Genomic DNA, 25005 nt, shown 5'->3' on the forward strand with positions numbered 1-25005 from the left:
ACTCAGGCCGGGCTTCCCATAAGGACAGCACTGGCGCCTGTCCTCTAACCTCAGCAAGATCCCTCCCAGCTGGCCTTGCTGGCCGATGGGCACTGGGGTTTGGGAGCCCTACACCCACCACATGGACGACACGGAGGCCAGGTGAAGGGAATTAAATAACGTTTGATTTTATTTTGTTAGAGAACAAAACCAGCAGCATCACAGCTTGAGCCCTTGCCCCCCCCATCCCCTCACCCCACCACTTCTGCCTAATGTCGGTAATGGGGGCTTCGGGATCTGGACCTTGAACGCCTGGAAAGAGAAAGGGGAGGGGCCCCATGAGGGTTGGGCAGGACGCTGGGAACCCTGCTATGTGCATGTGTACACACACATACACATGCACGGACAAGCTTGGGGACCACTAGGGCTTCAGCGGTTGGAGTCAGCTGTGGAGGAGGGAGGTTCCCAAGGGAGAAGGCAGCTGCTCCAACAAGAGGCTGCAGGGTGGGGATGCAGGACTCGGGCTGGGCCTCCCACCACAGGACAAGCTGATCTTCGAGGGCTGGCTTGCTTACCTTCGGGAAGAGCTGTATTCTCGACCTGGAATGAAAGGAGGAGCTGAGGACAAAGCCAAACCCCCGGACCCAGGAGCCAGCTGCAGGGCTAGACTTCCGGGGTGTCTCCAGCCGAGGCTACATGGGCTCGTCGAGCAGCAGCCCCGGCCCACACCAATGTATTGGGAACGAGCATTTCTTCTCATTCCTGCAGTTCCCTTGTGACTGAAGAAACACCGTGTGTGCATGCGTACTCAGGTCTTAAGTTTTAATTTAGGGAAGGCTGCTAACATGAAAACGTACCATGGTTTTTTGTAACCGGTTTTGATGTTCTTTTTTTTAATGCCCCATAGCCTCCAGCCCTGCTTTTCTGACCCTGTGACCACGGGGACACTCACTGTAACGGGGGGAGGGCGAGCGGCTCTGCCTGCTGTACTGGCGTTCCCATTCTTCTCTCTCCTTCTCTCGGCGTTCCCGCTCCCTGCAGGAACAGGAGGCAACCCCGGAGGGGTGAGCATGCGGCCCAGCACACTGAACTCAGGGCTGGCTGGGTCACCTGCCCAGGGAAGGTGCTTGCACATCCTAGGCTCACTGGAACAGCAAACCACCCCCACTTGGAAATGAGGACACTGAGCTCCGAGCAGATGCTGGCTAGGCAGAGTCGGGACCCCGATCTCAGCTGGCCTTGCTATGAACCAACGGAAAGGAGGGCTGGACAGTTGGATCATTTCCTGTCCCACTCAGTACAGCACACAGGGACTTACACGCTAAGTGCTTAATTGGTCTTTGTCAGAATAACCAGCATTTGCAACACCAAGGACGCTTACTGGGGGCCTCCGACCCTCATCAGGCTGAAGTCTGACAACTACTCCAAAGTGAGGCTCAGACAAGAGAAAGGCCCACAGCTGGTGGGTGGCAGAGGAGGGATCAGAACCCAGGTGACCGAGCATGACACTGAGTCCATGGACACTCTGCCCCCTGCCTCCTAGTGGAAGCGCACAGCATGCGCGGAAGCCCAACACACAAAGCATGTGCAATGAACGATGGCAACGACTAACAGCACTGACAGTGGGCATCGGGCCTTCCCACGTGCCAGGCACCATACTGGCAGTCTTACAGGAGGATCCCGCCGAGGCAGGCGCATATGACTCGTACGTCTATCTCACAGAGAAAGGAGTCCTGGCTCTGAAGGGTTAAGCTGCTTGTCCAAGGACCCACAGCAAGTACAGGGTGGAACCAGAAATGAGTTAACAGGTGACACAGTCCTGCCCCGCCCCCCCCACTGGAGCACCTTCCAGTGTGACCCCGGGGGGTCTGAGGCTTTCTGGGCACTAATCCCCAGCTATCTGGTGAAGTCAGCACCAAGAGTCCGAATGCCCACCCCAGAGCCACACAGTCAGACAGAGCTGGCACTGGACCTCAGTCTGCCCCAGGCTCCCAGCTACTCAGCGCTGCAGTGGAAGATACCAGAAGAGTAGAGGGGAGAGACAAGGAGCCGACTCCCAGCACCGGACCAGACCAGCCACGGGGCTGGCTTGAGTTCAGCCCTTCAACAAACAGAGCACCGCCTCAGTGTTCTAGGAGCTGAGCACACAGCAGACCAGCAGCCAGACCGGGCCTCTCAGTGGGGACACCAACAATAAGCGAGCAAACAAAACACAGACAGTGCACGCCAGGCGGGGGTGACTGCTATGAAGCAAACAGAGCAGAGCTGGAGGACAGAGTGTTTTGGGGTGCCACTCTAGACAGGTGGTCAGGGAGACACCCCCCCACCCACACCCACTCAGTGGAGTGAGGGAGGGAACCAGGGGGGATGGGGAAGAGCCTGCTGCGCCAGGAGAACAGCAAAGATGATGTGCATTGGAGGCTGGCACTGGAGTAAGCTGTGGATGGAGGGGGGAGACTGAGGGCCAGGTAAGGGCTCTAACTTCCATCCACCCAGAGCGGGCAGCCCAGACGATGCAGGGAGTGGGGTCCGGCTTACTTCATACGGATCTTGCGAGCCATGGCACGAAGCTCATCTTCCCGCTCCTGCAGCAGAGGCGGCAATGAGGGCTGGCCCAGCCGGCACCCCACACCCCACCGGAGCCCCACCCTCTCCACCCTTACCTGCCGCTCATGCTCCTGCTGTATCATCTTCTCCTGAGCAGCCTTCTTATCCGCCTTGACTGTGGGGAGGGAGGGACACGGTGGCTGAGGGGTGCCCGCAAGAGCTCCCCTTCCCATGTGGAAGCCGAGCCCAGAGGGCCAACCTGCCCGCCAAGGCCCTCAGCATGGCGGCAGCAGAGCGGTGTGCACACCCCTCTTTGCCAAAGTGCCTCCCCAGGGCCAGCTGGAAGAGGGGGAGCTTGGAAGGCTTGGGGGACAGACAGGGGTACATACACTGCCTGTTTAGTGCCTTCTGCATCCTCAGCTTCAGCTTCTCCTGCGGTGTCAGCTTGGGCTGGGGAAGGGGGAGAAGAGGCGGGAGAGGCGGGTGGGTGTCCCAGAGCTCCCACAGCCCACCTTATCCAAGAGCCTGGGACTTGCAGGGGAATATGGGGAGGAGCTGGCTGTGGACACCCGCCATGAGGGTCTGGAGGCCCAGGGACAGATGGAGGCCTGATGGACAGTGAGGAGGGGAGGGGGACACGGACCTCATGAGGGTAGAGTCCTCCTAGCCCCCCTCCATCCCCGGGGCTGGATCTCCCGACCCACCCGGGCCCCCCTGCAGGCCCACCGGGCCCAGCTCTCGGGCACTGCTGCTGGCGGGAGTAAGACGGGGGAGTTCCAAATTCTTACTGACTTTGGCAGCTCCTGTCTCTTTACCAGCGGCAGGTTCGGTCCTGGTAGGAGGAAAGGACACTGCCACTTCTGACCCCACAGTCTCAGCACTCCGCTTAGACCAGAGTCTCAAGGCCATGGGCCTCAGATGCCCCCAAGGAGGTACACAGTCACTGTCAGATCCCTTAGGACAGACCCATGACCCCCTCTAAGCCATCATCTAAGGCAAGGCCACAACTCCTCAGGCCCACCTCCCAGGTCAGGGCTGTGTCCTCAGACTTCTGGGGCAAGAACACGTTCCCTTCAAAAAGAGAACAGTGAAGTTCATCCCCCACCTAGGCTGACAATCCTCTTCCCCCCTCCGGCTTCTGCTTACTTTTTCAGCTTCTCGCCCACAGCAGGGGACGCTGCTGGCCTGGACGGCTTCTCCCTTGGGGGTGATGGCGAGTGACTCTGGCTGTGGCTGCGGCTGCGGCTGGGGCTGCGGCTGGGAGTGGGGCTTGGGCTGGGGCTACGGCTCCGAGTGAGGCTGCGACTGCGTGACGGGCTGAGGGACCAGCTGCTGTGGCTGTGGCTACTGCTGTGGTGCCGGGGACCCCGGCCGCCCCGCCTGTACCAGTCCCCCGAGCGAGAGCGGCTCCTGGGGGTGCGGCAGGGCAGGAGGACAGCTGTGAGGCTCCAGGGACCCCATTCACACATACGCCCATTCAGCTCCAATCATCAGTCCTCCTTCGAGACCCTGAGATTGATCTGGGTGTGACTCCACTTCCCCCCAGCTCCTTTCCTGCAGAAATAGCTCCCGCTGCTCCCTGGCCTCGCTCAGTCTAAACAGAGACCACCCTCTAGATACAACCACCTTAAAACTCACTAGACTTCCATTCACCCACCTCCCTGGGAGGTGACCTCTGAGGGCAAGACCTGGCTGATCAGCTCCCCCCTGTACACGCTGTGCCCAGCTCTGGGCACCCAGGAGGTGTGGCCTCATTTACACCCTGATCCCCTCCTCACCTTGCCGGGGCCCAGGGTCTCACACCCGTGGGGATCACCCATCGCCCCACCAGGCTGGAGCAGACCCACAGGACCCAGTCTGGGGACAAGCACCCCATCCTCTCTGCTCGGGACGCCAGGGCTCCTCAGCTAGGGCTCACCTTAAGGCCGGCTTTCGAGATGTGACCAGACCCCCTCCCCCAGCCTTTCTCCTACTGCCGCCCTGAGTCAGCCTACAGGGAATGGCCTGGAAGCCAAACCCGGGCCCCACACGGATTCTGTTGGGGCTGTCCCAGGTGTTTGTTTGTTTGTTTGTTTGTTTGTTTTTATGAAAGTTTATTGGGGTGACAATTGTTGGTAAAGTTACATAGACTTCAGCTGCACAATTCTGTATTACATCATCTATGTATCACACTGCGTGTTCACCACCCAGAATCAGTTCTCTTTCCAGCACCATATATGTGATCCCCGTCCTGTATTTTCACAAAGTTCAAATTTGTCAGCACTATTGAGAAAACAAGAGCTGCCCTTTAAAAATCCAGACTCAACTTCTCTTGAGAAATCAGAAGACTGGGCAACACCAGGCCTGGCACTGAGTAGCCAATAGCCCCGATGGATGGGGTGTGTGCTCCCTAGTTCACCTGGCTCCTCTATTTTGCCTGCCAGACCCTGCAGGTAGCTGACGCTGCGATGCACGCAATAGTAACACAGGCAACAATGCTGACAGTAACAGCCCTTCCCAAGTACTCGGCTATTGTGTAAACACTAAACACTTACATGGATTTACTTGTCACACTCTCACAATGACTCGAAGGGGACACTAATCTCTATTTCACAGATGAAGAAACGAGGCCCTGCAAGTTCACTAGCAGGGCCAGAATTTACACCCAGACAGGTGCATGGGCCATGCTCTCTCTCACCCAGAGGCGGCCCAAGCTGAGCCCCGGACCCACAGGGTAACAGGACACACAAGAATAATGTTCCAGTCCGCACATGCTTTATCTCTGACGCTGTCTGCCTCCCCCGCAAAGGGCTGCCATAATTTTTCTGGCCCCCTCCCCATGGAGCGCCCCAGCACTAAAGGCAGGGCCTACTGCAAAGCACAGGACACCCTCGAGTACACGCACCTCTCTACCCTCAGCCCAGGAACTCCCTGTGAGAAGAGCGGCTCAGTCACCTGTCCCCACTGTGTCCCTGAGCTCGGCGGCTGTGTTCCCCCCGTGTCTCCATGCTCGAAGTTCCCGCACAGAGTGCGCACACCTCCCACGCACACCAAACGCTTCCTGGTCTCGCTGACCTCAGGGCCCAGGCCACCCCCATGCCCCTCACCCACCATGTGCACCAGGCCACACATACCTGCTTCTGCGCCGGGGTCCATACCCACCACGCCGGGTGGGTGAGCGGGAGTAGCGGTGTCCGTCTCGAGAGCCCCCACCTGAGTGCCGGCGGCCACGGCTTCGGGACCGAGAATAACGCCGAGAGCGGGAGCGAGAGCGGGACCAGGAACGGGAGCGGGAGCGTGCGTGGCGGCCAGAACGGTAGTAGCCTCCGCCGCGACGGGAGCGGGAGCTGGAGCGGGAGCTGGAGCGGGAACTGGAGGTCCTCGAGGCAGAAGAGGAGGAGGAGGAGGAGGAGGAGCGGCGGCTGCAGGCGGGGCACGGGGGCCAGTCAGCACCAGCTAGGGTCGTGACCCTCCCCTGCCCCCGCGTCCCCCCCACGGTGGCCAGGGTGTAGGGCAGGCGGCGTGAGCGTTACCGACCGGGCACTGGCATTACGTCCCGGTGCGGGGCCGCCGGGCTGGGGGGGCGCGGGGGGCTTCCCTGGGGTGGCCCCTGATGCAGCTGCTGCTGCCGCAGCCGCAGCTGCCTCCTCGTCGCTGCCCCCAAAACTGGTGATGAACGTGATCTTCTCCTCCCGGCCCGGGGTCGGGGAGCGCGAGCGGGAACGAGACTCCGAGCTGGATTCCGAGGGCGACCTACAGAGCAGGTAGGGTGCTCAGTCACCAGGCTCCTCGAGCCTGTCTGCCAGCCAAGGACATGCACTCAGAGCAACAGAAACAAGAAGACCTGGCACCAGCCACCTAGCACCCAGGGACACAGCCCAGGGACACATCTGCTTCATGACCAGGCACTTCTCGAAATAGCCAGGAAAGAGAGGGACAGAGAACTGTACTGACTTCAGGTGGCTGTGAAAAAGGGACGAGCAGATGTCTGTATTTAACATGGAAGAATTTCTCAATATATGAGCTGTGATGAAAATATATGGTGAATGTTTAAATAAAATTATTACAGTAAAAGACATACTGCCATTAATCCCCCTCAAAATACTCGACCTTGCTTCAAACACACTTATCCCATCATTCTTGTCACTTTCTGAAGCAGCTCTAGAAGTCCTTTTTTGTGTTTGATTAAAAAACCAGAAGTTGCACGGGGCCAGATCTGGTGAATAAGGTTGATGAGGACACATGCAATGTTTTCATCTGACAGAAACTGCCGTACCAGGAGCCATGTGCGACATGGAGCGTTGTCATGATGGAGGGTGATTTACAACACGCTTTAAAACACACCTTCTCTCAACTGTAGCTCACACCCGACTGACTGCACTGAATAAGGTGAAACCTGTCACACTCACACTGTTACTAAGGTCAGACGTGCTGCTTCCTGTATTGAAGATCCCTGCCTTTCCATTTGCTGGTGCTCGGCAGCAGCATTCACCGTATGTTTTGATCACAATGAAAAGGCTCTGTATCACACGTTGCTTCTGGTACGGCAATTTCTGTCAAATAAAATTACGGTGTGTCCTCATCCACCTTATTCACCGGCTCTGGCACCATGTGACTTCTGGCTCTTTAACAAAGTAAAATTGACCATGAAAGGAAAACATTTTGGATCAATTCAGGACATCGAGGTAGCTATGACAGTGCAACTAAAGACACTCACAAAAGAGGACTTCCAGAATTGCTTCAGAAAGTGGCAAGAGGGCAGCCAGTTGGCTCAATGGTTAGAGCGCAGTGCTCATAACACCAAGGTCGCTGGTTCGATTCCCACATGGGCTTGAGCTTGGAGCTGAACCACTGGTGGGTGGCTGGTTGGCTCAATGGTTAGAGCACAGGTTGCTGTTTCAATTCCCACATGGGCCAGTGAGCTGCGCCCTCTACAACTAGATTGAAAACAACGACTTGACATGGAGATGGAGCTGATGGGTCCTAGAAAAACACAGTTCCCCAATATTCCCCAATAAAATTTTTAAAAAGAAAAGAAAAAAAAAGTGTCAAGAATGACGAGATGAGTGTGTTCAAAGAGAGGGGGAGTATTTTGAGGGGGATTAATGGCAATTTGTCTTTTACTGTAATAATTTTTTTTTTTTAATTTAAACATTCAGGGTAGATGGGTGGTTCAGTTGGTTACAGCACGAGCTCTGGGCAACTGGGCTGCTGGTTTGATTCCCACATGGGCCAGCGAGCTGCACCCTCCGCAACTAGAATGAAGTCAATGAGCTGCCGCTCAGCTCCCGATAGCTCAGTTGGTTGGAGCACGTCCTCTCAACCACAAGGTTACTGGTTTGACTCCTCGACTCCTGCAAGGGATAGTGGGCTGTGCCCCCTGCAACTAACAACGGCAAATGGACCCGGAGCTGAGCTGCACCTTCCACAATTAAGATTGAAAGGACAACAACTTGACTTGGAAAAAGTCCTGGAAGTACACTGTTCCCCAATAAAGTCCTGTTCCCCTTCCCCAATAAAATCTTTAAAAACAAAACAAAAAAAATAATTTAAACATTCACCATATTGTTTTAGCACACCTCGCATGTCAAGTGTGTGTGTGGGGGAAGCAAGTTCTAACACATTAAGTGTGGTACAAAGCCTTTTTTGTAAAAGAAAGGGCCTCACAGCCTTCTTAGCTCCCATGTACTGAGCCAGACGCCTCACCAAAAGGTGTACATGCCTCGCGTTACATATCCTCCCAAGAGCCTCTGGGGCAGGTCCCTCCGACCCCATTCTCAAGAGGAAGATGGGTCAGACTGAGGTATGTCCACCCTCACAGCCCCTCCCCAACCACTGCCACAGCCAGAAGACACGTGTGCATGGTCTGGCCACTTGTGCCTGTTAGTTCTCATTGCTTATTTCTGGGAGTTCAGATTAAAGAGACTTTCAATTTCTAAGTCACACATTTCTGCCATCTTTGGTCATTTTTAACACAAGACTCCATTGTGATTAGATCAGAAAATTAAAGAAGGTTCACGTATAAAGAAAAAAAATGGGAAAATGGGCCAACATTCTGGAAAACAAAAAAATGATTCAGACCCACAGCTGACACCATGTACTAAGACCCCCAGGATACATCACCCTGTCCATGAGCTCAGGGCGCCCTACAGGGTAGCCGCCCCCAACCCCTCCTCACCACCCTCCATTAAGGGGTTTGGTGGCTGCTGTTTCCTGGGGCCCTGGGGAACTCACCGTTTATAGGGGTCATAGGTGGGACTGTCTCGGCGGGCATAGCTATGGAGAGAATGGGGTGGGACAAGTTGGGGTTTGGGATCTGAGCCGGCATGGAATTGGGCCCAACCTGGGCGCCCAAGGCCAGGCACTGGGCACAGTAACGAGAGGGCTGCCGCCACGTTATGGGCCCTGCCCTCATCCCTCTGCATACCCCACCACAGATCTGCCCAAAGCCTGAACCTCAACCCCACCCCCCAAACAATGGCCCAGCCCATCCTGACCCTGAGCAGCAAGGACTTCAGCAGCCTTGGTCCTGCTTGGTCGGTGGACCCCTGACTAGAAATGTCCCTCCTCTCATTCCACACTCCCGGTTCTGCTAACTGGGTCCTGGCTTATCAATGATGATGACGATAAAATTAGAAGAACTAACATGTCTTAGATGATACTTGCACAGTCACACAGCTCACAAATGAAGGAGCTGGGATTCCAACCCAGGTCACATGGCCCCAAGCTGGTGCTTTTCCACATTATAGTGACCTGCGCCTCCATGAAGATGACGACGACAGTAAGAACCAGTGTGACTCTCTAGTGAACATTTTCCAGACCCCACACCAAACTCTGAACCCACAAGTCGTTTAGGCCTCAGTCGCTCTCCTTGAGCAGAACAGATGTGGTAAAAAGAGGCCTGGGTTTGCCTGGGGCCACCTGGCCTCAGAGGCTGTGGCAGACAGGCTCTCCGCACCACACCAGCCAGCCTCATCCAAACCAGCCTAAGACCTCAAGGTGGGCACTAACATGGCCCCTCTCCTGGGGGTAACAGTACCCCTTTTCCAAAGGAGGAAACTGAAGCTTGAGAGAGGCAGTCACCTGCCCGAACTCTGACAGCGAGGAAACGGCCAAGCAGCCCCCACACCTCAACTCTTCCAGCCACCTTTCACCACCTCCCACTGGCTCCTAGGGAGCCTGGCAGGGACCCTGAGACCAGCAGAGTGAGAATGGCTGGCAGGGCAGGGCGTCCATACCCCTCAGGGCCAGTTTCTACCTCTAAAACTTCCTTATTCACTACCCCACTAGGACTCCCTCCGCAAAACACAAGTCTGCTCCCAAAGAGTCTTCCTGAGCCCCAGACCTCTCCCCCAGACTCTGAGGGTCCGGAGGCAAGCCCAACCTACCTGGGTGGGCTGATTTTACGGCCCCTCAGCCGCTTCTCCCGGAATTCCCTCCGCTGGCGCCGGGAGCGACGGCCCTGGAGCAGGGTGGGGACCAGGCTGGTAAGGGAGGCGGAAGGAGAGCACACTCCTGCCCCCTCCCCGGCCGGTCCAGCCCTCACCGAGTACATGGCCTTCTCCTCCTCAAGGGCCTTGGCATGTTTGATGGCCTCTGCCTCCTCCTTGTCCTTCCGGAGCATCCTGAAGGGAGGGATAAGGGTCACGCAGGAGTAGGGGGCAGGCCAGAGGCAGAGTCATTGCAGGAGGTAAGGGCCTCAATCATGCAGCCCTGAGCACCTACGGCATGCCAGGTATTATTTTAGGTATTGGAGATTCAGTATAGAAAGAAAAAGAGAAAAAAATAAGAAAAAAAAAGGCCTCATCCTCATGGGCTTACATTCTGGGGAGAAGACAGACAATGACCATGGTAATGAAACACATGGTATGTTAGATGGTGAACACCTGGACGGCAAAATAAATCACGGAGGGGGAAAGGAAGTGCCAGGGAACAGGGAGAAGCTGCAGCAGCTTTCAGCAGGGAGTCAGGGAAGCCACGAGGCAGTGACAGCTGACAACAGCTGAGGAGTAAGCTGCACAGATGCTGGTGGAGCTCACAGCACAGAGTGGCCCGGAGGCTCGGTGGGGCCTCGGGCACCTGAGGAGAAAGGAAGCCATGAGACTGGGCAGGGGGGGAGTGTGTGGGTGGACACGCAGAGGACCAGACAGCTGAGATCTTATGATGAGGACACTGGCTGCTACTGAGTGAGGTGGGAGCCACAGAGGGTTCTGAACCGAGGGTGCTGTGTTCAGACCTGGGATTCAGATTCCGACTCACTGTCCTGTTAGTTGGGGCCACTCTGTGTGCTCTGCACAGGGTGTGATGCAGGGTAGAGGCTCAACCAGCCAAGCAAGGGAATGACCCAGTGAACGAAGCCTCTCCACTAGAGGGCGCTGTCCACCAAGCCCAGGAGCGTCATCCCATCAGATCACCACAGGTCACCCCGGGGCTGGGTGTAGCAATTTCTGCCCAGGTGAAGCCAGGTTATAAGGCCCCGGCCCATGAACAGAGAAGCCTGTGTGTACAGCCCTTGGCGCAGGGCCAGGCACACAAGTGCTCAGGAATGGGGTGGCTGTTAGTATCAAGTGGAAGGACAGAGATGCCATGTCGGGTGGCAAGGGGGTCAGCCAGCAGGCCTCACCTGACGAAGTCACCGTCAGCCATGCCATAGGTTGTGGCCTGTTTGTTGAGATCTGCCACCTGCTCCTGGTTCAGTTCGTCCACGTCCACCTCCACGTCTGCACCAAGAGAAAGGCTGTCAGGGGTCAAAGCCAAGCCAGAGGACAGGGAGAAGAGGGCAGTGCCCTGGAAGGTAGGGACGGGGGGCGCCCACCAGACTGGAGGCCTCTGTTGGAAGGGAACGAGTCAGCTCATCTCGGCGTCCCCAGGCTGGCCCAGGGCTTGGCCAGAAGTGGACACAATAAATGGTGGGGGTGGGGTGGGCAGGTGATGCGATGAATGAGTTCCCAAACAAGCGAGCAGTGGGGATGTATGAGCAAGGCGTGTGGGGGGAGTGAAGGAAGAGGGAAGAGTACTCGGGACCAACAGGGTGGGTGGAGGCAGGGGCGTGGGTCGCAAGTGTCTAGGAGCTGGATGCATGATGCAGAAGTGGAAGTGGGATGGACGCTTTCCACATGTGCGTGGAAGTCACCAGCTGGCTGAGGGCTGGGATGAGAGGAGGGAGAGATGGTGGATGGCTGGATGGCTGCGTACTGAGGAAGGGGACCAGCAGGGGGGTGAGGAATGGCTCTATAACTAGATGAATACTTGTTTTCCAGAGGGCAGAGAAAGAGAAGGGGAGGGAGAGACGGAGGCCAACCCAAGCGCAAGAGAACGGAGCCAGTATCATAAAGCAGCGTCCTAGAAATGAAAGGACAGAGGGGAGCCAGGAACAGCACATGAGTGAGACGGAGGAGAGCAAAGGCTGGCGTGCCCTGGAGCAGGGGAGGGAGAGACGGGGCTCGTGAGCACGGGGCACCCCACAGAGGGTGAGGGACGAGACACAAAACGATGCCCAGGGACTGCGGGATGGGTGGGGAGGGCAGCGAGGGGACCCCACCGATGTCGGGGATGACCTCATCTTCGTCCGAGTTGCTCTCCTCCTCGGCCGGTGACTCCTCCTCCTCCGGCTTCTCCGCCACCTTCTCTACCTCGGCCACCGTGCTGTCCTCATAGGTGTAGCCAATGGAAGCCTTCTTTTCTGCCAGCCTGGGACGGGGGAGCCCATGAGCCAGGGCAGTGCCATGGGAGAGGACACTGCACACCAACCAGCCTCTTGAGTTCCATGCGCCCTCACCTCCAGGCCTTAAGCCTGGAACCTTCTGCGCTCACCTCCCACCAACTTCTCCTTCTTCCTCCAAGCCCAGCTCCAATACCTCCTCTTTAAGGAAGCCGCCCCACCGCCCCAACCCCCGCCAGCCAAGACCTTCCATGGTTCTGAGCTCCCGGCCCTGCCCATGTTGGGTCATTCCTGTCAGGTCGGTCTCCCTCTACCACAGTCCCGTGAGGGCAGTGCCCAGACTTATCTCGGGTAACACTGCGGCTAAGCTTGGCCCAGAGCAGAACAGGGGCCGAGCGCGTGTCTGCTGCTGAATTTAGTCAGTATTCCCCGCTGCCTTCCCAGTGCCAATCTCATCCTAAAAGTGTGCTCTTGGATGAGGATTGCAGTCACATCCGAGAAAACTCTCCAGATGGAGAGAAGCAGCAAGCATTAGGCTCATGAGGGGGACGCTCAGCAGCAGAGGGGAAGGAGTCAAGGCGCCAGGTGACTGCCAAATAGGAGGGATGGCAGTTGCCCTGGAGGAGGGGAAGGCCACCCCTAGCAGAGGGAACAGCAAGTGCAAAGACTTGGTGGAGAGATAAGCGAGACTGCCCGACTGCTGCTCTTCCGAGAAGGACGTGGGGATCTCCCTGATCCAGGGTAAGGCCCCGCACCCCCAGCCATTCCTCAAAGGGCACAGCCGTGAGAAGCCCATCTCCAGTGCCATCAGCGGCTGCTGACTGCAAGCTTACTGCACGGCAGGCACAGGACAAGCACTTCACAAGCCCCATCTCCTGCCATCCTCGCCACTCCATGCAGAAAGGCCTCCTGCTGGCCCCATCTTACAGAGGAGCACCCCAAAGGCACAGAGAGGGACGTCCTCACAGGCAGGATTTGAACCCAGGCCTGTATCTGCGCAGAGCCTGCTCTCTTAACTGTACCTCCCACCATTCTGCAAGTCTGAAAACTGTAAAAGGTTTTACAACCTTTCCCCTCGGGCCGCTGCTTCCTCCTCTAAACATTAGGTGAGCACCTACTGTGTGCTGAGCACCGGCCCCAGCTCTGGGGAGACCCAGGGGGACAGGATGGATGAGGCCACGTCCTGGTCGGGCTCCCAGTCCTCCTGCCTCTCCTAACCCGCCGTGTCCCAGACCCTGACTCACTTCTTTTTCTCGTCCTCACTGGGTCTCTGGAGGCCTCCGTACAACTCGTCAATGTAGATCTGGTACAGGCACTGCTCCTCTGAGACTGTGGCAAGGCAAGAGGCACGCGGGTCACAGGGGGCTGGGGACGCTGGGACTTCAGGGGGGGACACAAGAACGCAGTGGGGGTAGGAGGGTGGGTACAACTCAAGCGCGGTCATGAGCAGTTACCTATTTCCAGATAATCACAAACTGTGTGTGGTAGGGTCCTGGCTATACCAATGACTCACCACGTGACCCTGGTCAAGAGACTTCACTGCTCTATGCCTCAGTTTCCTTTTCAGTAAATCAGGACCACTGGCAGTGAGTGCTTGGTACTTGGGCACTGCTACTTTATCACTGTTAGGGAGGCCTCTGGCTGGACACTTCAGAACTACAAACCCATCCTGAGTGCTGGACTGCAATGGGCCACTCCACTGTGTGCCTCTCTGTGGTTCAGGTTAAATTAAGTGTGGTTGGGAGAAATCGGCGCTCTTGATCACCCACAATACCCACCATGTGGGGCACAGCAGTGCACCAGAGCCTTCCCTGATCTCACCCCGACTCACTGTGGGACCTGGGCAAGTCCCCTTCCCTCTGTGGGCCTCAGCTTTTCTATCTGGAAAGAAAGGTAGACGGGCCTGGCGAGCCGGGAAGTGGCACAGTCTGGCCTTCCCTGGCTCCAGCAGCCATGCCAGCTCCTGCTCGTAGTGTACGAAGCCCCAGGGGAGAGACCCTGCTGACCTGTCACACAAGCTGCCTCGCTCTCCGTGCTCCCACCAATTATGCCTTGCCTCTGTTCCCCCAGGGTGCCGCCCCCTTCCCAACAGGGCTGTTCTCTCCTCAGCAGGGAGCTCCTATCCACTCTTCACTGACCCTAGATCGATCGGTTGGTCGGTCGAGCACCTCACAGAACAACACGATCCTAACATTGCGTTAGTTTGCAATCAGCACCCACTTTCATGGTTATATGGATGCTGCCTTCTCCCGCACTAGACCCCAGATCCCAGAATTGCCTGACACCCCACAGGTGCTCAGGAATTGTGGGAATGAGTGAATGAATACAGTCAGACAGAACAAAGGGAAACCCTGACTCCATCACCAAGAATCCGTATGGCTCTGGGTGAAGGCAAAAACCACAATGGTTGTCAGCGATGATGAATTGCCCTGATGCTAAGGCCTTGCTGATTGCTAGAATTTGGGCAATCTTGGATTTCAGAGATGCTAAAATGTCTAACTTCGAAACAAAGAACTATAGGAAGAGCGAATCCACAGGGAAAGCTGACTATGCCAGGCTCGGTGCCAGGGCTTTATACACCCCTCTCAGAACCCTCACAAACATCCCGTGGGACAGAACCCATCATTACCACCCTTCTCGGGGATGGCTGCTGGAGCCCGGGAAGGCCAGACTGTGTCACCTCCCAGCTCGCCCAGCCCATCTACCTTGTTTTACAGATAGAAAAGCTGAGGCCCAGAGGGAGGGAGGAGACGAAGACCCACCAGGCCAAGGGACTCGTGTGGCCCCTCCTCCTCTAACTCCACAGGGAAACCCAGGAAGCGGAGGCTCCATGTCCCTGGGAGGTGAGGTAGAGTGCGAGCTGGCCCTCAGGTGGCAGCACTGGTTAAGGGCAGGGTGAGAACTGCAGCTCCATGGACAGTATCCCGCAACCCGAGCCTCACCACCCTCATCTGTAAAGTGGGGCCCTTCCCTGCCTTGCTGGGTGCTTGTGCAAATGTAATGAGATAACACAGACAAAAAAGCCCACGTCTGCCAGGGTCCGAAACTCCCCGGGCAAAGCCGAGCAGGGAAGTGGCAACGGCGCTGGCTTGGAGAACAATACTGGACATATATGAAAGCTTGGCAAACTATCCAAGTCTGTTTAAATAATTGTTTAAAACAAGGAGCGATTTCCTCTTCAGAGCTGACAATGACCCACGCAGCCAGGGGAAACATACAGATGGGGGAAAAAATGTGTCATTCCAATTTTCCCCAATTTTTTAAAGAAACAAGACTACAGAGTCAGGTGGCCTGGGACGTGGAAGCGACCTTGGCAGGACGATCTCGTTCAGCAGGCACCTCCTGTACCCATTTCAGAGGTGGAGGTCCCAAGAGGGACAGAGCTGGGACCAAGCCCAGGGCCCCTTAGCAGAAAGCACCAGGAGACAACTTGTCTTCCCAAACTTGTCTAGGTCTTCCAGTCTCTAGGGACCCCCGACCCCCAGACCACTGCCCGCACCCCAGATCACTCACTGCCGGCGAAGTCGTTCTGCACCAGGCCTCGGTAGCGCTCGTAGTTACATTTCCGCTCGTCTGATTCCTGTTCTGGGGAGCTTTGGCAGAGGTCAAGGTCTTGGGATTAGAATGAGGGCAGATCCCACCCCAAGTGAGCAGGAGGGGGTATGAGGGGCCCAGCTCAGACTGGGGGATGACGGGATGGGGTGCTCCCCAATTGCACACCTTCTTCCTTTCCAGGAAGGTGGCACAGGCCAGGGTCAGACTGCCCGCCTGGCAAGCCCTGGGGGAGGCAGCTTACATGGTGGTGAGCAGTGGGGGCGTGTAGTCAGGGATGTGGTCCAGGTGGGCACGGACATCAAAGCGGTCAATCATGTTGTTGGTGTCCCCCTGCCAGGGCATCCTGAAGTGGGGAGCAGGGGTGCAAGGCGCTTAGGGTCCCCACTGCCCAGGACACACCTGTTCCCCGCCACCTCAAGCTTGGGAGCCTGGCCCTCAGCCCGCTGAACCCCACGCCCCTTCCCTCCATCTCTCACTCCCTCAAACTGCAAACCTGCCTGAATAGCGGGCCTGAGTATTTCTCGGAAACAAGGCCAGAGCAGGGAACTTGAACCAGGTCCCAGGAGCCATTTGCCAAGCCCCAGTACCTGAAACATCCCCTCCTGCCACCTACTCCCTGCTTTGCTTTGGCCTCTGACGCTGGCCCCGGCCCCACCCATTCCCCTCTAAGTCTTCCAACCACCACTGCTCCCTGGGGCCTCTATCCCAGCCCTTGTTGGCTCTCCTTAGCTGGTGACTGTCACTTTCCCATGCAGCCCACACCTTGCCTATCTGAGTCCCCAAAGATCTCTACATACCCCAGGTCCCTTCTGACCCCAACACTCAGTCACAGACACTACCTAGCCCCCCAAACTCAGTCTTACATGTTAACAGGGCTCTCTGCAGCCAGGGCAACTGCAGAATCCAGGTGTACCTTGCAAGCTCGGCCATGTACCTGCAGGAACTGGGCTGGGTCCTTCTTCTGCAAGTGTGGACAGGACGGAGGTCACCTCCCAAATGAATTGCAAACCTTGCCCACCAACCCCCACCACAACCAAGTTCAGCAGTGAACTCACCTCTGCTGTCAGGCAGGCCATACCTCAGAGGTGAACTAACCTGCACAGGTGCGGCGGGGTGGCAGCACTAACGGGGGCCACCCAACCTCTGGGAACGAGGGAAGGGTTTCCTCTCGAGGTGGTGGCAAGGAGCTCTGAGCTGGCCCAATCTCCTGCAGAGCCAGTACCAGGCCCTCCCTTCCTAAAATATTACCCCCCAACTCTTCAAGCCCCACCCACCCCAGGGCCACTCATTCAGAGCCAGGTGTGAGCACTTCGGCCTGGGCCAGCCTCTAAGACCCCAGGACTGACAAGTACAGGAAAAGATGATCAGTGTCACTGGTCATCAGGGAAATACTAGTCAGAACCACAGACACCACTGTGCACTCAGTAGGACGGCTAAAACGGAAAGGACAGACACTCACAAGTATTGACAAGAATGTGGAGAAATTAGGTTCTTCAAAAAGTTAAACAAAAAATGACCACGTGACCCAGCAATTCCACTCATAGGTAGACACCTAATAGAACTGAAAACAGATACTCAAATACTTGTACCGTGTTTCCCCAGAAATAAGACCTAGCGTGACAATCAGCTCTAATGCATCTTTTGGAGCAAAAATTAGTATAAGACCCGGTATTTATTATAATTATTCTATTCTATTCTAGTCTAACCAGGTCTTATAGCAAAATAAGACCGGGTCTTACATTAATTTTTGCATTAGAGCTGACTGCCCGGCTAGGTCTTATTTTTGGGGAAACGCGGTATACAAACATTCACAGCAGCATCATTCACAGGAACCAAAAGGTAGACACCATCGAAATGGCCATCAGAGGCTGACAGATAAAATGTAGTGCATGCAGACAATGGAATATCATTTGGCATAAAAAGGAATGAAGCACTGAACCCTGACGCTACAACACAGGTGAACTCCCAGAACACTACGCTCGCTGAAGGAAGTCAGACACAAAAGGCCATACGTTGTATGATCCCATTTATGTGAAATGTTCAGAACAGGCAAATCCAGAGACAGAAAGCAGAATAGTGGTTATCCCGGGCTGGGAAGTTTGGGGAGGGGAAGGATGACTGATTGCTAATGGGTACAGGGTTTCTTCTTGAGGTCGTGAAATTTTCTAAAATTAGACTGTGGTGACGGTTGCACAACTTAAATATACTGAAAACCACTTAACTGTACACATGAAATGAGTAGTGTGTGGTATGCGAATTGTATCTCAAAAAAGCTGCTTTAAAAAAGAAGTTACTAACATGGAGGAGAATGTCCCCGAGTCTACGCCCCTCAGGCCTGAGCCCTCGTGTGGGGCTCACAATTCCGAGGCACCGTCACGGTGGCAGGAAAGGAGCCGATCTGGCAGCAGCAGCAGCAGCTCCATGCCGAGCACCCCACGCGCGGGCCCTGGCTGCACTCCAGCTACGTGCCATGTCGGAGGGCCCAGTATTAAAGCCTGGGCAGGCTTAGGCAGCACCTCCCAGCACCCAACCCCTGCCCACCGCTACTCCCTTCCAGCCAGCACCTCCTCTCACTGGGACCACACGGCAGCCTCCTCTAGGGCCCCTGCTGCGACCGTCCCCCTCTGCACTCCGTTCTCCACGCGGTGGTCAGGGGGTTCTGCTAAAACCTATTAGGCTGTGTTCCCCTGCTTAGAGCCTCTCTACCTTCTCCCAGCTCTGCTCCACGCAGCCCGTCTGCCCCATGCTCCGCTCAGGACCTTTACGTTTGCTCTGCCCTCAGCCTGCAACACACTCACGCATGGTTGTCCCTTCAATTTTGTCAGATCTTCTAGAAGCCGTCCTGGTCAACTCTATCTAAATAGCTCACCCCACAAGCCCTCATTTCCTCTGTCTCCCTGACCCACTGTTTGCTTCAGAGTACCTACCACCACCCGAGTGTACCCCTCACATTCACCGATCACCTGTCTGCCACACTTCACTTCCCCTGGGCAGGGATCTCTGTTCACTGTTGTATCCCCAGGGCCTGGAACGGTTTGGGCCACAGCAGGCACTCAGGAACACTCATGACAGGTGAGGAGAATGAGCCCCCCAGGAAAACCCCACAATATCAGGTTTCCGAGATCCTGCACTTCCTCGCCATCTCCCACACCAACCCCAGCCATAAGATAAGCAGGAGCCCCTGCCACTGCAAGGCGCTGAGGACGACACTCAGCAATGGCCACTGCTGGTATCGGGCCACTGTCTATCCTGCATTCTCTATGTGCCAGGAGCTGGGCCATTACTGTCCTCATTTCATACCTGACCAAGTGGAGGGGGGATACCCCCAAGGCCACAGGGGCTGGCGGGGGGGGGGGGGGCGCTACTGGAATCTAACTCCTTACCCTGCACCTCACCCGTCTCCCTCGTTTCCTCCTCTCAGGCCGCACAGCTTCTCAGTCCCTTGACAGCCACTGGCCAAGTCTAAGGCCAAGACCCTCCTCACACTCCTGAGGCTGCTTCAGGCCAAATGCCCAGTTCTCACAGCCAAGACTCTGGGCAGGATGGACTTTGGCAGGTACTGGGAAGCCACTGGCAGTGCTGGCATCACAAAAGAAAAAGCACTTGGCTGGGGGTAAAACCTAGGTCCAGAACCTGGCTCCGCTGGGAGATTCTGGACAAGTCAACTAACTGTACTAAAAGCCAGGCATTGACTAAGTGTTTTATGTGCATTTTCTCAAACTTCTCAACCATGGGAGAAAGGTGCTACTCTTGTCCCCATGTTCCAGATGAGGAAACTGAGGCTCAGAGGGGTGAGGCCCACTTGCTTGAGATCACATCAGTAATAAGCAGAATTAGGATTTGACTACTTTAGGTACCTCATATACCATGTTTTCCCCAAAAGTAAGACCTAGCCGGACAATCAGCTCTAATGCGTCTTTTGGAGCAAAAATTAACATAATACCCAGTCTTAATCTTTGCTCCAAAAGACACATTAGAGCTGATTGTCCAGCTAGGTCTTATTTTCAGGGAAACGGGGTATGTGGAACCTTGCAGTGTTTCTTTTCGTGACTGACTTATTTCACTAGGCATAATGTCCTCACAGTTCCTCCACGTAACAGTATTTCCTTCCTTGTTAAGGCTGAATAATATTCCACTGCATACATATACGTTTTCTTTATCCATTCATCAGTCGATAGACAATAAGGTTTTCACATCTTGGCTATGGTTCAATGACACTGCAATGAACACGGAGAACAAATAGTTCTTCAAGATCTAAATTCCATTGTTAACCACAGGCTATTCTGCCTCCAGGAACAGATGGGGTCAGGAGTTCTTCATGGAGTCTTTCATTCATTCATTCCACTGTTAAGCAGGCATCTACTATGTGTAGGCTCTGTGCTAGGGCCATGGCAGTGATTGAGATAGCACCAGCCCTGCCCTCACGGCTCCAAGTCCAGTGTGGAAGACAGACCGTCTCACATGGTGATGACCTAGAGTGGGCAGCACTGGGATGGGGGACTGATACCTGAGACCTGTTTATTTCCCACTTTCATATCAACATTCTGTTTCTTTATGCAAACCACTGATTAAAGAAGAAGGTTGGGGTGGCCAGTTGGCTCAGTTGTTTAGAGTGCAGTGCTCATAACACCAAGGTCGCTGGTTCAATTCCCACATCGGCCACTGTGAGCGGCATCCTCCACTAGATTAAAAACAACAAGTTGACTTGGAGCTGACGGGTTCTGGAAAAACACACTGTCGCCCAATTTAGAAAAAAAAGAAATAATAATAATAATAAAAGAAGGTTGACAAGGACAGGAGCAATGACAGAACCAAGGTCCACATATCAGCAGCAGAACACCAGCTGTCTGCCAGAGAAGCCGTTCAGCCTACCTCAGCTTCTTCAGCACTCACTCCACAGCCTCCTCTCTCGGCCCAAGAATAAGATGAGAGACCATGAGAGCGGCCCATCCCCTCCTCAAAGCAGCCACCAGCCACTGCCACCGTCCACAGCTTGGTGGCTCAGATCCGAATGCTGACCACGTGCACGTATGGGGACAATGACAGCTTGTATAGGCTGGTACCGCAAAGCACCCCACAGACACTGTTCTTGTTCTTGAAGCTCTTACCCGTCAGCCCTAGTGAGAGGGGCTTGTCACCACCACTGTCCCGAGGGGAAAAAGCTGAAGGAGCTTCCCACTAAAGAGGAGAAGAGCCTGGAGTCCCAGGCCTTCAGAGTGACCCAATTCCAGCCTTCTTTTCTTTCTTCTACACCATGCATCGACCTGGTCACAAATCACAGCTCTACCTGGCAGTAGGGACAACGTCAGTAACAATAAGAACTAGCATTTACTGAGAAAGTTGCCCTGAGCAGACCCACACGCAGTGGTCTGTGCGCCCAATCTCACTGAACACCGCAATGGTCCTGTGAGGGAACGACGCTTGTTCCCCCATCACCACCGCCATCACCACTTGTGGCAGACCGTGGACTGGAAACCAACATCCAATCCCCTTCTCCAATAGCAACAGGACTCCTAATATATCTGGCACAAAGGCCAACGAATAAAGTCTACACCTCTTAGCCTTCTTTGCAGCTGTATGTGACCAAAGGACTACTTTCTGACAAGTAGGATATGAGGTAAAGTATCATATGCAAACATCTAGAAACTCATATAACAATTGGCCTGAGCACCTTGGTCCCTTCTCCTCCCCTTCTTCCTCCATTCCTGCTGGATGGCATGAAGACGATGGCTAGAGCTTGAGCAGCCCCCTTACACCTTGAGACAACACTGGGAAGAGAAGCCATGCATAGCTAAACAACAAAATGGTCCCTGAGCAGAACTGGCTACCTCTGGGCTTCTCTGTGGAAAACGAAACAAACTTCTATTTTGTTTAAGCCACTGATGTTTTAGGCTTATATTTTTCACAGCCAGAACTGATTCTACATGCTACAGTACTTCACATACAGATCAGACAACCAGACTCAGGGAGACAGTCACTCTCCCAAAGTCACACTATCCCTAAGTGGAATAGCTGGGATTTGAACCCAGAGATCTATGACTCCAAACTCTAAGGACCTAACCATTTTGGCATTCTGCCTCCTGGCTGTGTTACCTTGGACAAGTTGCTGCACCTCTCTGAACTATTTCTGCAGTAGAAAGCCCAGGTGAAGAGCTAAGAGAGGGCGAAGACGCCAGCTCTGCCCTCTTGCTATGGCCCGGACTCTCTGGGCCTCAGTTTGCTCATCTGATCTACGGAGGTAATGAGAGCCACCTCCTAGGCTGGGGTGAGGATTTGATGGAGCAGAGACGCATATCAAGTGCTCAGCAGTGATTAAAACGTAAATGTTCAACAGCATTAGCCGTTACTATCAGCCTCACCTTTAACACAAGGATCAATACCAACCTCTCAGGGTGGCTGAAAGGACTAGAAAGAATGTGCCAAAGTAGCAGGCGCTGGGTCTTTGGCCGCAATTCATTCCTGGGCACTGGCTGTGTTCCTGGCCCACTGCTGGGGCCTCAACTATCACCAACATAGACTCAGGCCCTGCCCTTGTGGTCATATTATAGTTATTCTGACACCACCAGAGACGGGGTCTCCCTCTAGCCCAGTGGTTCCTTCATGGGAAGTGAGGAGCCCTCAGAGATTCCTCTCCTAGGATAACAGCAGCCTCTGTCCCACGGTGACTGTGAGGATTCAAAGAAATCACTCATCTCATCTAAAGCTCTTCTCACACAGCCTGGTGCCTGAGAAGGATCAATTAAAATCGTAACTGTTATTGTTAATATTGTTTTAGTTCATCTATTTTTTCAAAATTTGTTGGGCCAGAGCTTGGTATGCAAGTGTGACCCAAATATACCTAGTCACCAGTCTTAGAGAGCTGGATATGTATGTTAAAGTCCACAAAGGTGAAAGGGCAGGGCGCTATGACAGCACTTACAGGGACACCTGACTGAGTGATGGAGATGAGGGAAGACTTCCCTGCGGACTGAGATCTGACAGGTTAGCCAGGTACAGGAAGAGCACAGGCAGAGGCGCTGTGGCCAGAGGGGGCTACATAGTTCTGGGAGGTAAACTTCTACTCTTGATACATCCTTTGTGTTAGAGAACGTTGCCTAGGTCGTGAGGAGACCAGATGGCTTGAGCAAAGGAACCAGGCAGAGCAGGGTGGTGTGCGGGAGGCCAGACCAGCAGGGCCTTGAAGGCTGTGGTGAGGAGCCTGGGTTTTCCCTCAAGGGCACTAGGGAGCCATGGAGGAGTTCTGAGCAAGGGAGGGACATGGTCAGCTTTGTGTTTTAGAAAAACCTCTCCGGCCCCTTTGAGGAGGGTGGGTTGGAGGGAGCAGGACTGGAGGCTGCGAGACCAGGGAGGAGGCTGGGGCAGTGATGCAGTAGCAAATGGAAATGTTTATATTAATATCATCAAACAGAAGACGTAACCCAATACTAAAGTGCCATTTCAAGCTGGGGTCACAAGGACAAGTAGGAGTTAAACAGGTGAGGGAAAGCATTACAAGCACAATGCCCTGCGGTGGTAGAGACACAAGAAAGGACATTGGCGCTACCCAAGGATGAAGCTGAGTGGCTGATGGAGGCTAGACCATAAGGGTCTTTTAGGTCACGGGATCAAGTGTGCTCTCTCGAAAAGCAACTGAAGTATCAAACAGGAGAGGGAAGTGGTCAGCGTTCATTTGATGAATACTGATGGCACTCCTGCAGGGTGCCAAGCCAAACCTCAAGAACAGCTGAGCTTCTCTGGGAGCACTGCGAATACAGCTGTAAGACAGACACACTACATTCCAGAGCTGGCCAGTGTGATATACGAACTGCTGTGAGTACTACACAGACCTTCCTCCTAACACCAGCTCTGTGCTGAGGCCACACCAAACTGCTCTTTGCTCTAATGAACAGAATGGGGCAGGTTTTTACCAATGCATAAACTGATGACTGAATGTAATCCTGAGGAAACTGCGCTCTTATCTTGGCATATTTCCAAAGCCAAATTTTACCAGGATGACCAGGGCCCCACCCTGCAGGGGAGCGCCCACCCCAGACTAAAAGCCAGTTACTCACAATCTTTTCATAGTACTCCCGGCGCCGCTCTGCCCTCTTCTTGTAGTCGACCATCATGCCTCGAAGCTTCCGCTCATGCTTCCGAGCCTCGTGCCACATGGTGGAGAGGCCAGGCCTGAGGCCTCAACCTGGGGGATGAGGACAGGGGAATGTCAGATGGGCTGTAAAAACATATGTGCAGAATCAAAGTCACTTAAGTTGGTGACAAAGCTGATCCTAAACGCCAGCTTCAGGGAAAGCAATGAGGCTGCAGAACCATGCACCAGGTGCTCAGGCGTATCCCTGACAACTTTGAGCCAGCAGCTTGGGCATTCTGAAAATCCCCCAGGTGATTCTGGGATGAGCATCCATCTCTGGGAAAGGAATTCAAGGACCTGGAATCAAGGATGAAAGGTTTTGGAATGGAAGGAGCACGAGTTTGAAGTAAGGTCTGGACGCAGAACCTGAGCAGCTGGGGCCTGGAGCTCAAGGGACAGGAAAGAGCTGAAATGGCTCCTACCGGGGGTCTTCCGTGGGGATGGAGGTGGGTTGTAGGGGATGCAGATGAAGGCGGGGGTAGGAAAAGGAGAACTCAACACTTTATGGGTAGAGAGTAGTGGCATAGAGATGGAGTTCGAGGGCAGATGAAGGGCGTGGATGGAGGACGCCGCCGCCTGAGGGAGGGGGGACATGGGGGAGGGCAGTAAGAAAAGACTAGAACGGGGCTGAAGTCTAAAGAAGGAATCTGAATGGGGCGGGAGGGGGGCGTAAAAAGGGGAGCAGAGGCTGAAGGAGGAGGAGCTGGCAGACTGGAGGGGGTGGGTTGAGTTTAGGGCCAAGGCTAGTGGACAGGGACGAAGCCCGGGGGTTTGGAAATGACTCCAGGACCCTGCCTCCGCCTGAGGGTTCGGGCTGTTTTTTTGACAAGGGGGCGGGACCTGTGGCCAGTGGCCGGGTCGAACCCGGCGAGTTCCGGCCCACCGCGGGGGCAGGGGCGCGGCCTGAGGCCCCGCAGGCCGCAAGATGTGTGGGGTGGGCGGCCCTCAGGGCCGCAGCCGAACAGAGGTTCACAGCAGCCTGGGGAGGGGCCGAGGCAAGGGCGAAGCTGGGCTGATGCCACCCCAAGGCCAGGAGATCGGGGCCCGCCGTCTGCACTCACCGGCCCGTCGCCGCCTGCCACCGCTGCGCTCGCGCGCGTCCCGCACCGGAAGCGGAAGTGGGAGGACGCGCGAAGGAGGAGGGGTGGAGAGTGGC

At 55.0% G+C, this 25005-nt stretch overlaps 1 protein-coding gene across 2 annotated transcripts; it reads right to left on the reverse strand.

Annotated features, from left to right (window-relative positions):
* Positions 1 to 142: 142 nt before the first annotated feature.
* Positions 143 to 25001, reverse strand: CLASRP (CLK4 associating serine/arginine rich protein). Of its 2 annotated transcripts, none has more exons than XR_002139463.3 (21): positions 24911 to 25001; positions 23773 to 23900; positions 16585 to 16682; positions 15963 to 16064; positions 15680 to 15759; positions 13411 to 13495; positions 12047 to 12195; positions 11129 to 11225; positions 10052 to 10130; positions 9894 to 9967; positions 8740 to 8781; positions 6043 to 6258; positions 5640 to 5927; positions 3673 to 3936; positions 3315 to 3358; positions 2916 to 2976; positions 2643 to 2701; positions 2518 to 2564; positions 932 to 1014; positions 555 to 579; positions 143 to 291 (listed from the first exon to the last, which is right to left on the reverse strand). XR_002139463.3 is itself a non-coding variant. In XM_019754892.3 (21 exons), the coding sequence occupies exons 2-21, from the start codon at positions 23869 to 23871 to the stop codon at positions 249 to 251; spliced, it is 2031 nt and encodes a 676-aa protein (XP_019610451.1). In that variant the 5' UTR covers positions 23872 to 23900; positions 24911 to 25001; the 3' UTR covers positions 143 to 248. The 2 variants fall into 2 exon arrangements, 1 of the variants encoding a protein (XP_019610451.1); XM_019754892.3 differs by having other exon boundaries at positions 3319 to 3358.
* Between the last annotated feature and the right edge of the window lie 4 nt (positions 25002 to 25005).

Source organism: Rhinolophus sinicus, chromosome 8, assembly GCF_057876585.1.
Source record: "Rhinolophus sinicus isolate RSI-liver-muscle chromosome 8, RSI-T2T, whole genome shotgun sequence".
Taxonomy (NCBI): domain Eukaryota; kingdom Metazoa; phylum Chordata; class Mammalia; order Chiroptera; family Rhinolophidae; genus Rhinolophus; species Rhinolophus sinicus.

Bases quoted from the DNA above. Each gene is read 5' to 3' on its own strand.
- CLASRP (XM_019754892.3), bottom strand. From the start codon at position 23,871: ATGTGGCACGAGGCTCGGAAGCATGAGCGGAAGCTTCGAGGCATGATG. The intron at 12,196-13,410 runs GTGAGTCAGGGT...CCCCCGTCCCAG, and splicing joins AGTGAGGACGAGAAAAAGAA to GCTGGCAGAAAAGAAGGCTT. The intron at 11,226-12,046 runs GTGGGGTCCCCT...CTCTTGGTGCAG, and splicing joins TGAGGTCATCCCCGACATCG to ACGTGGAGGTGGACGTGGAC.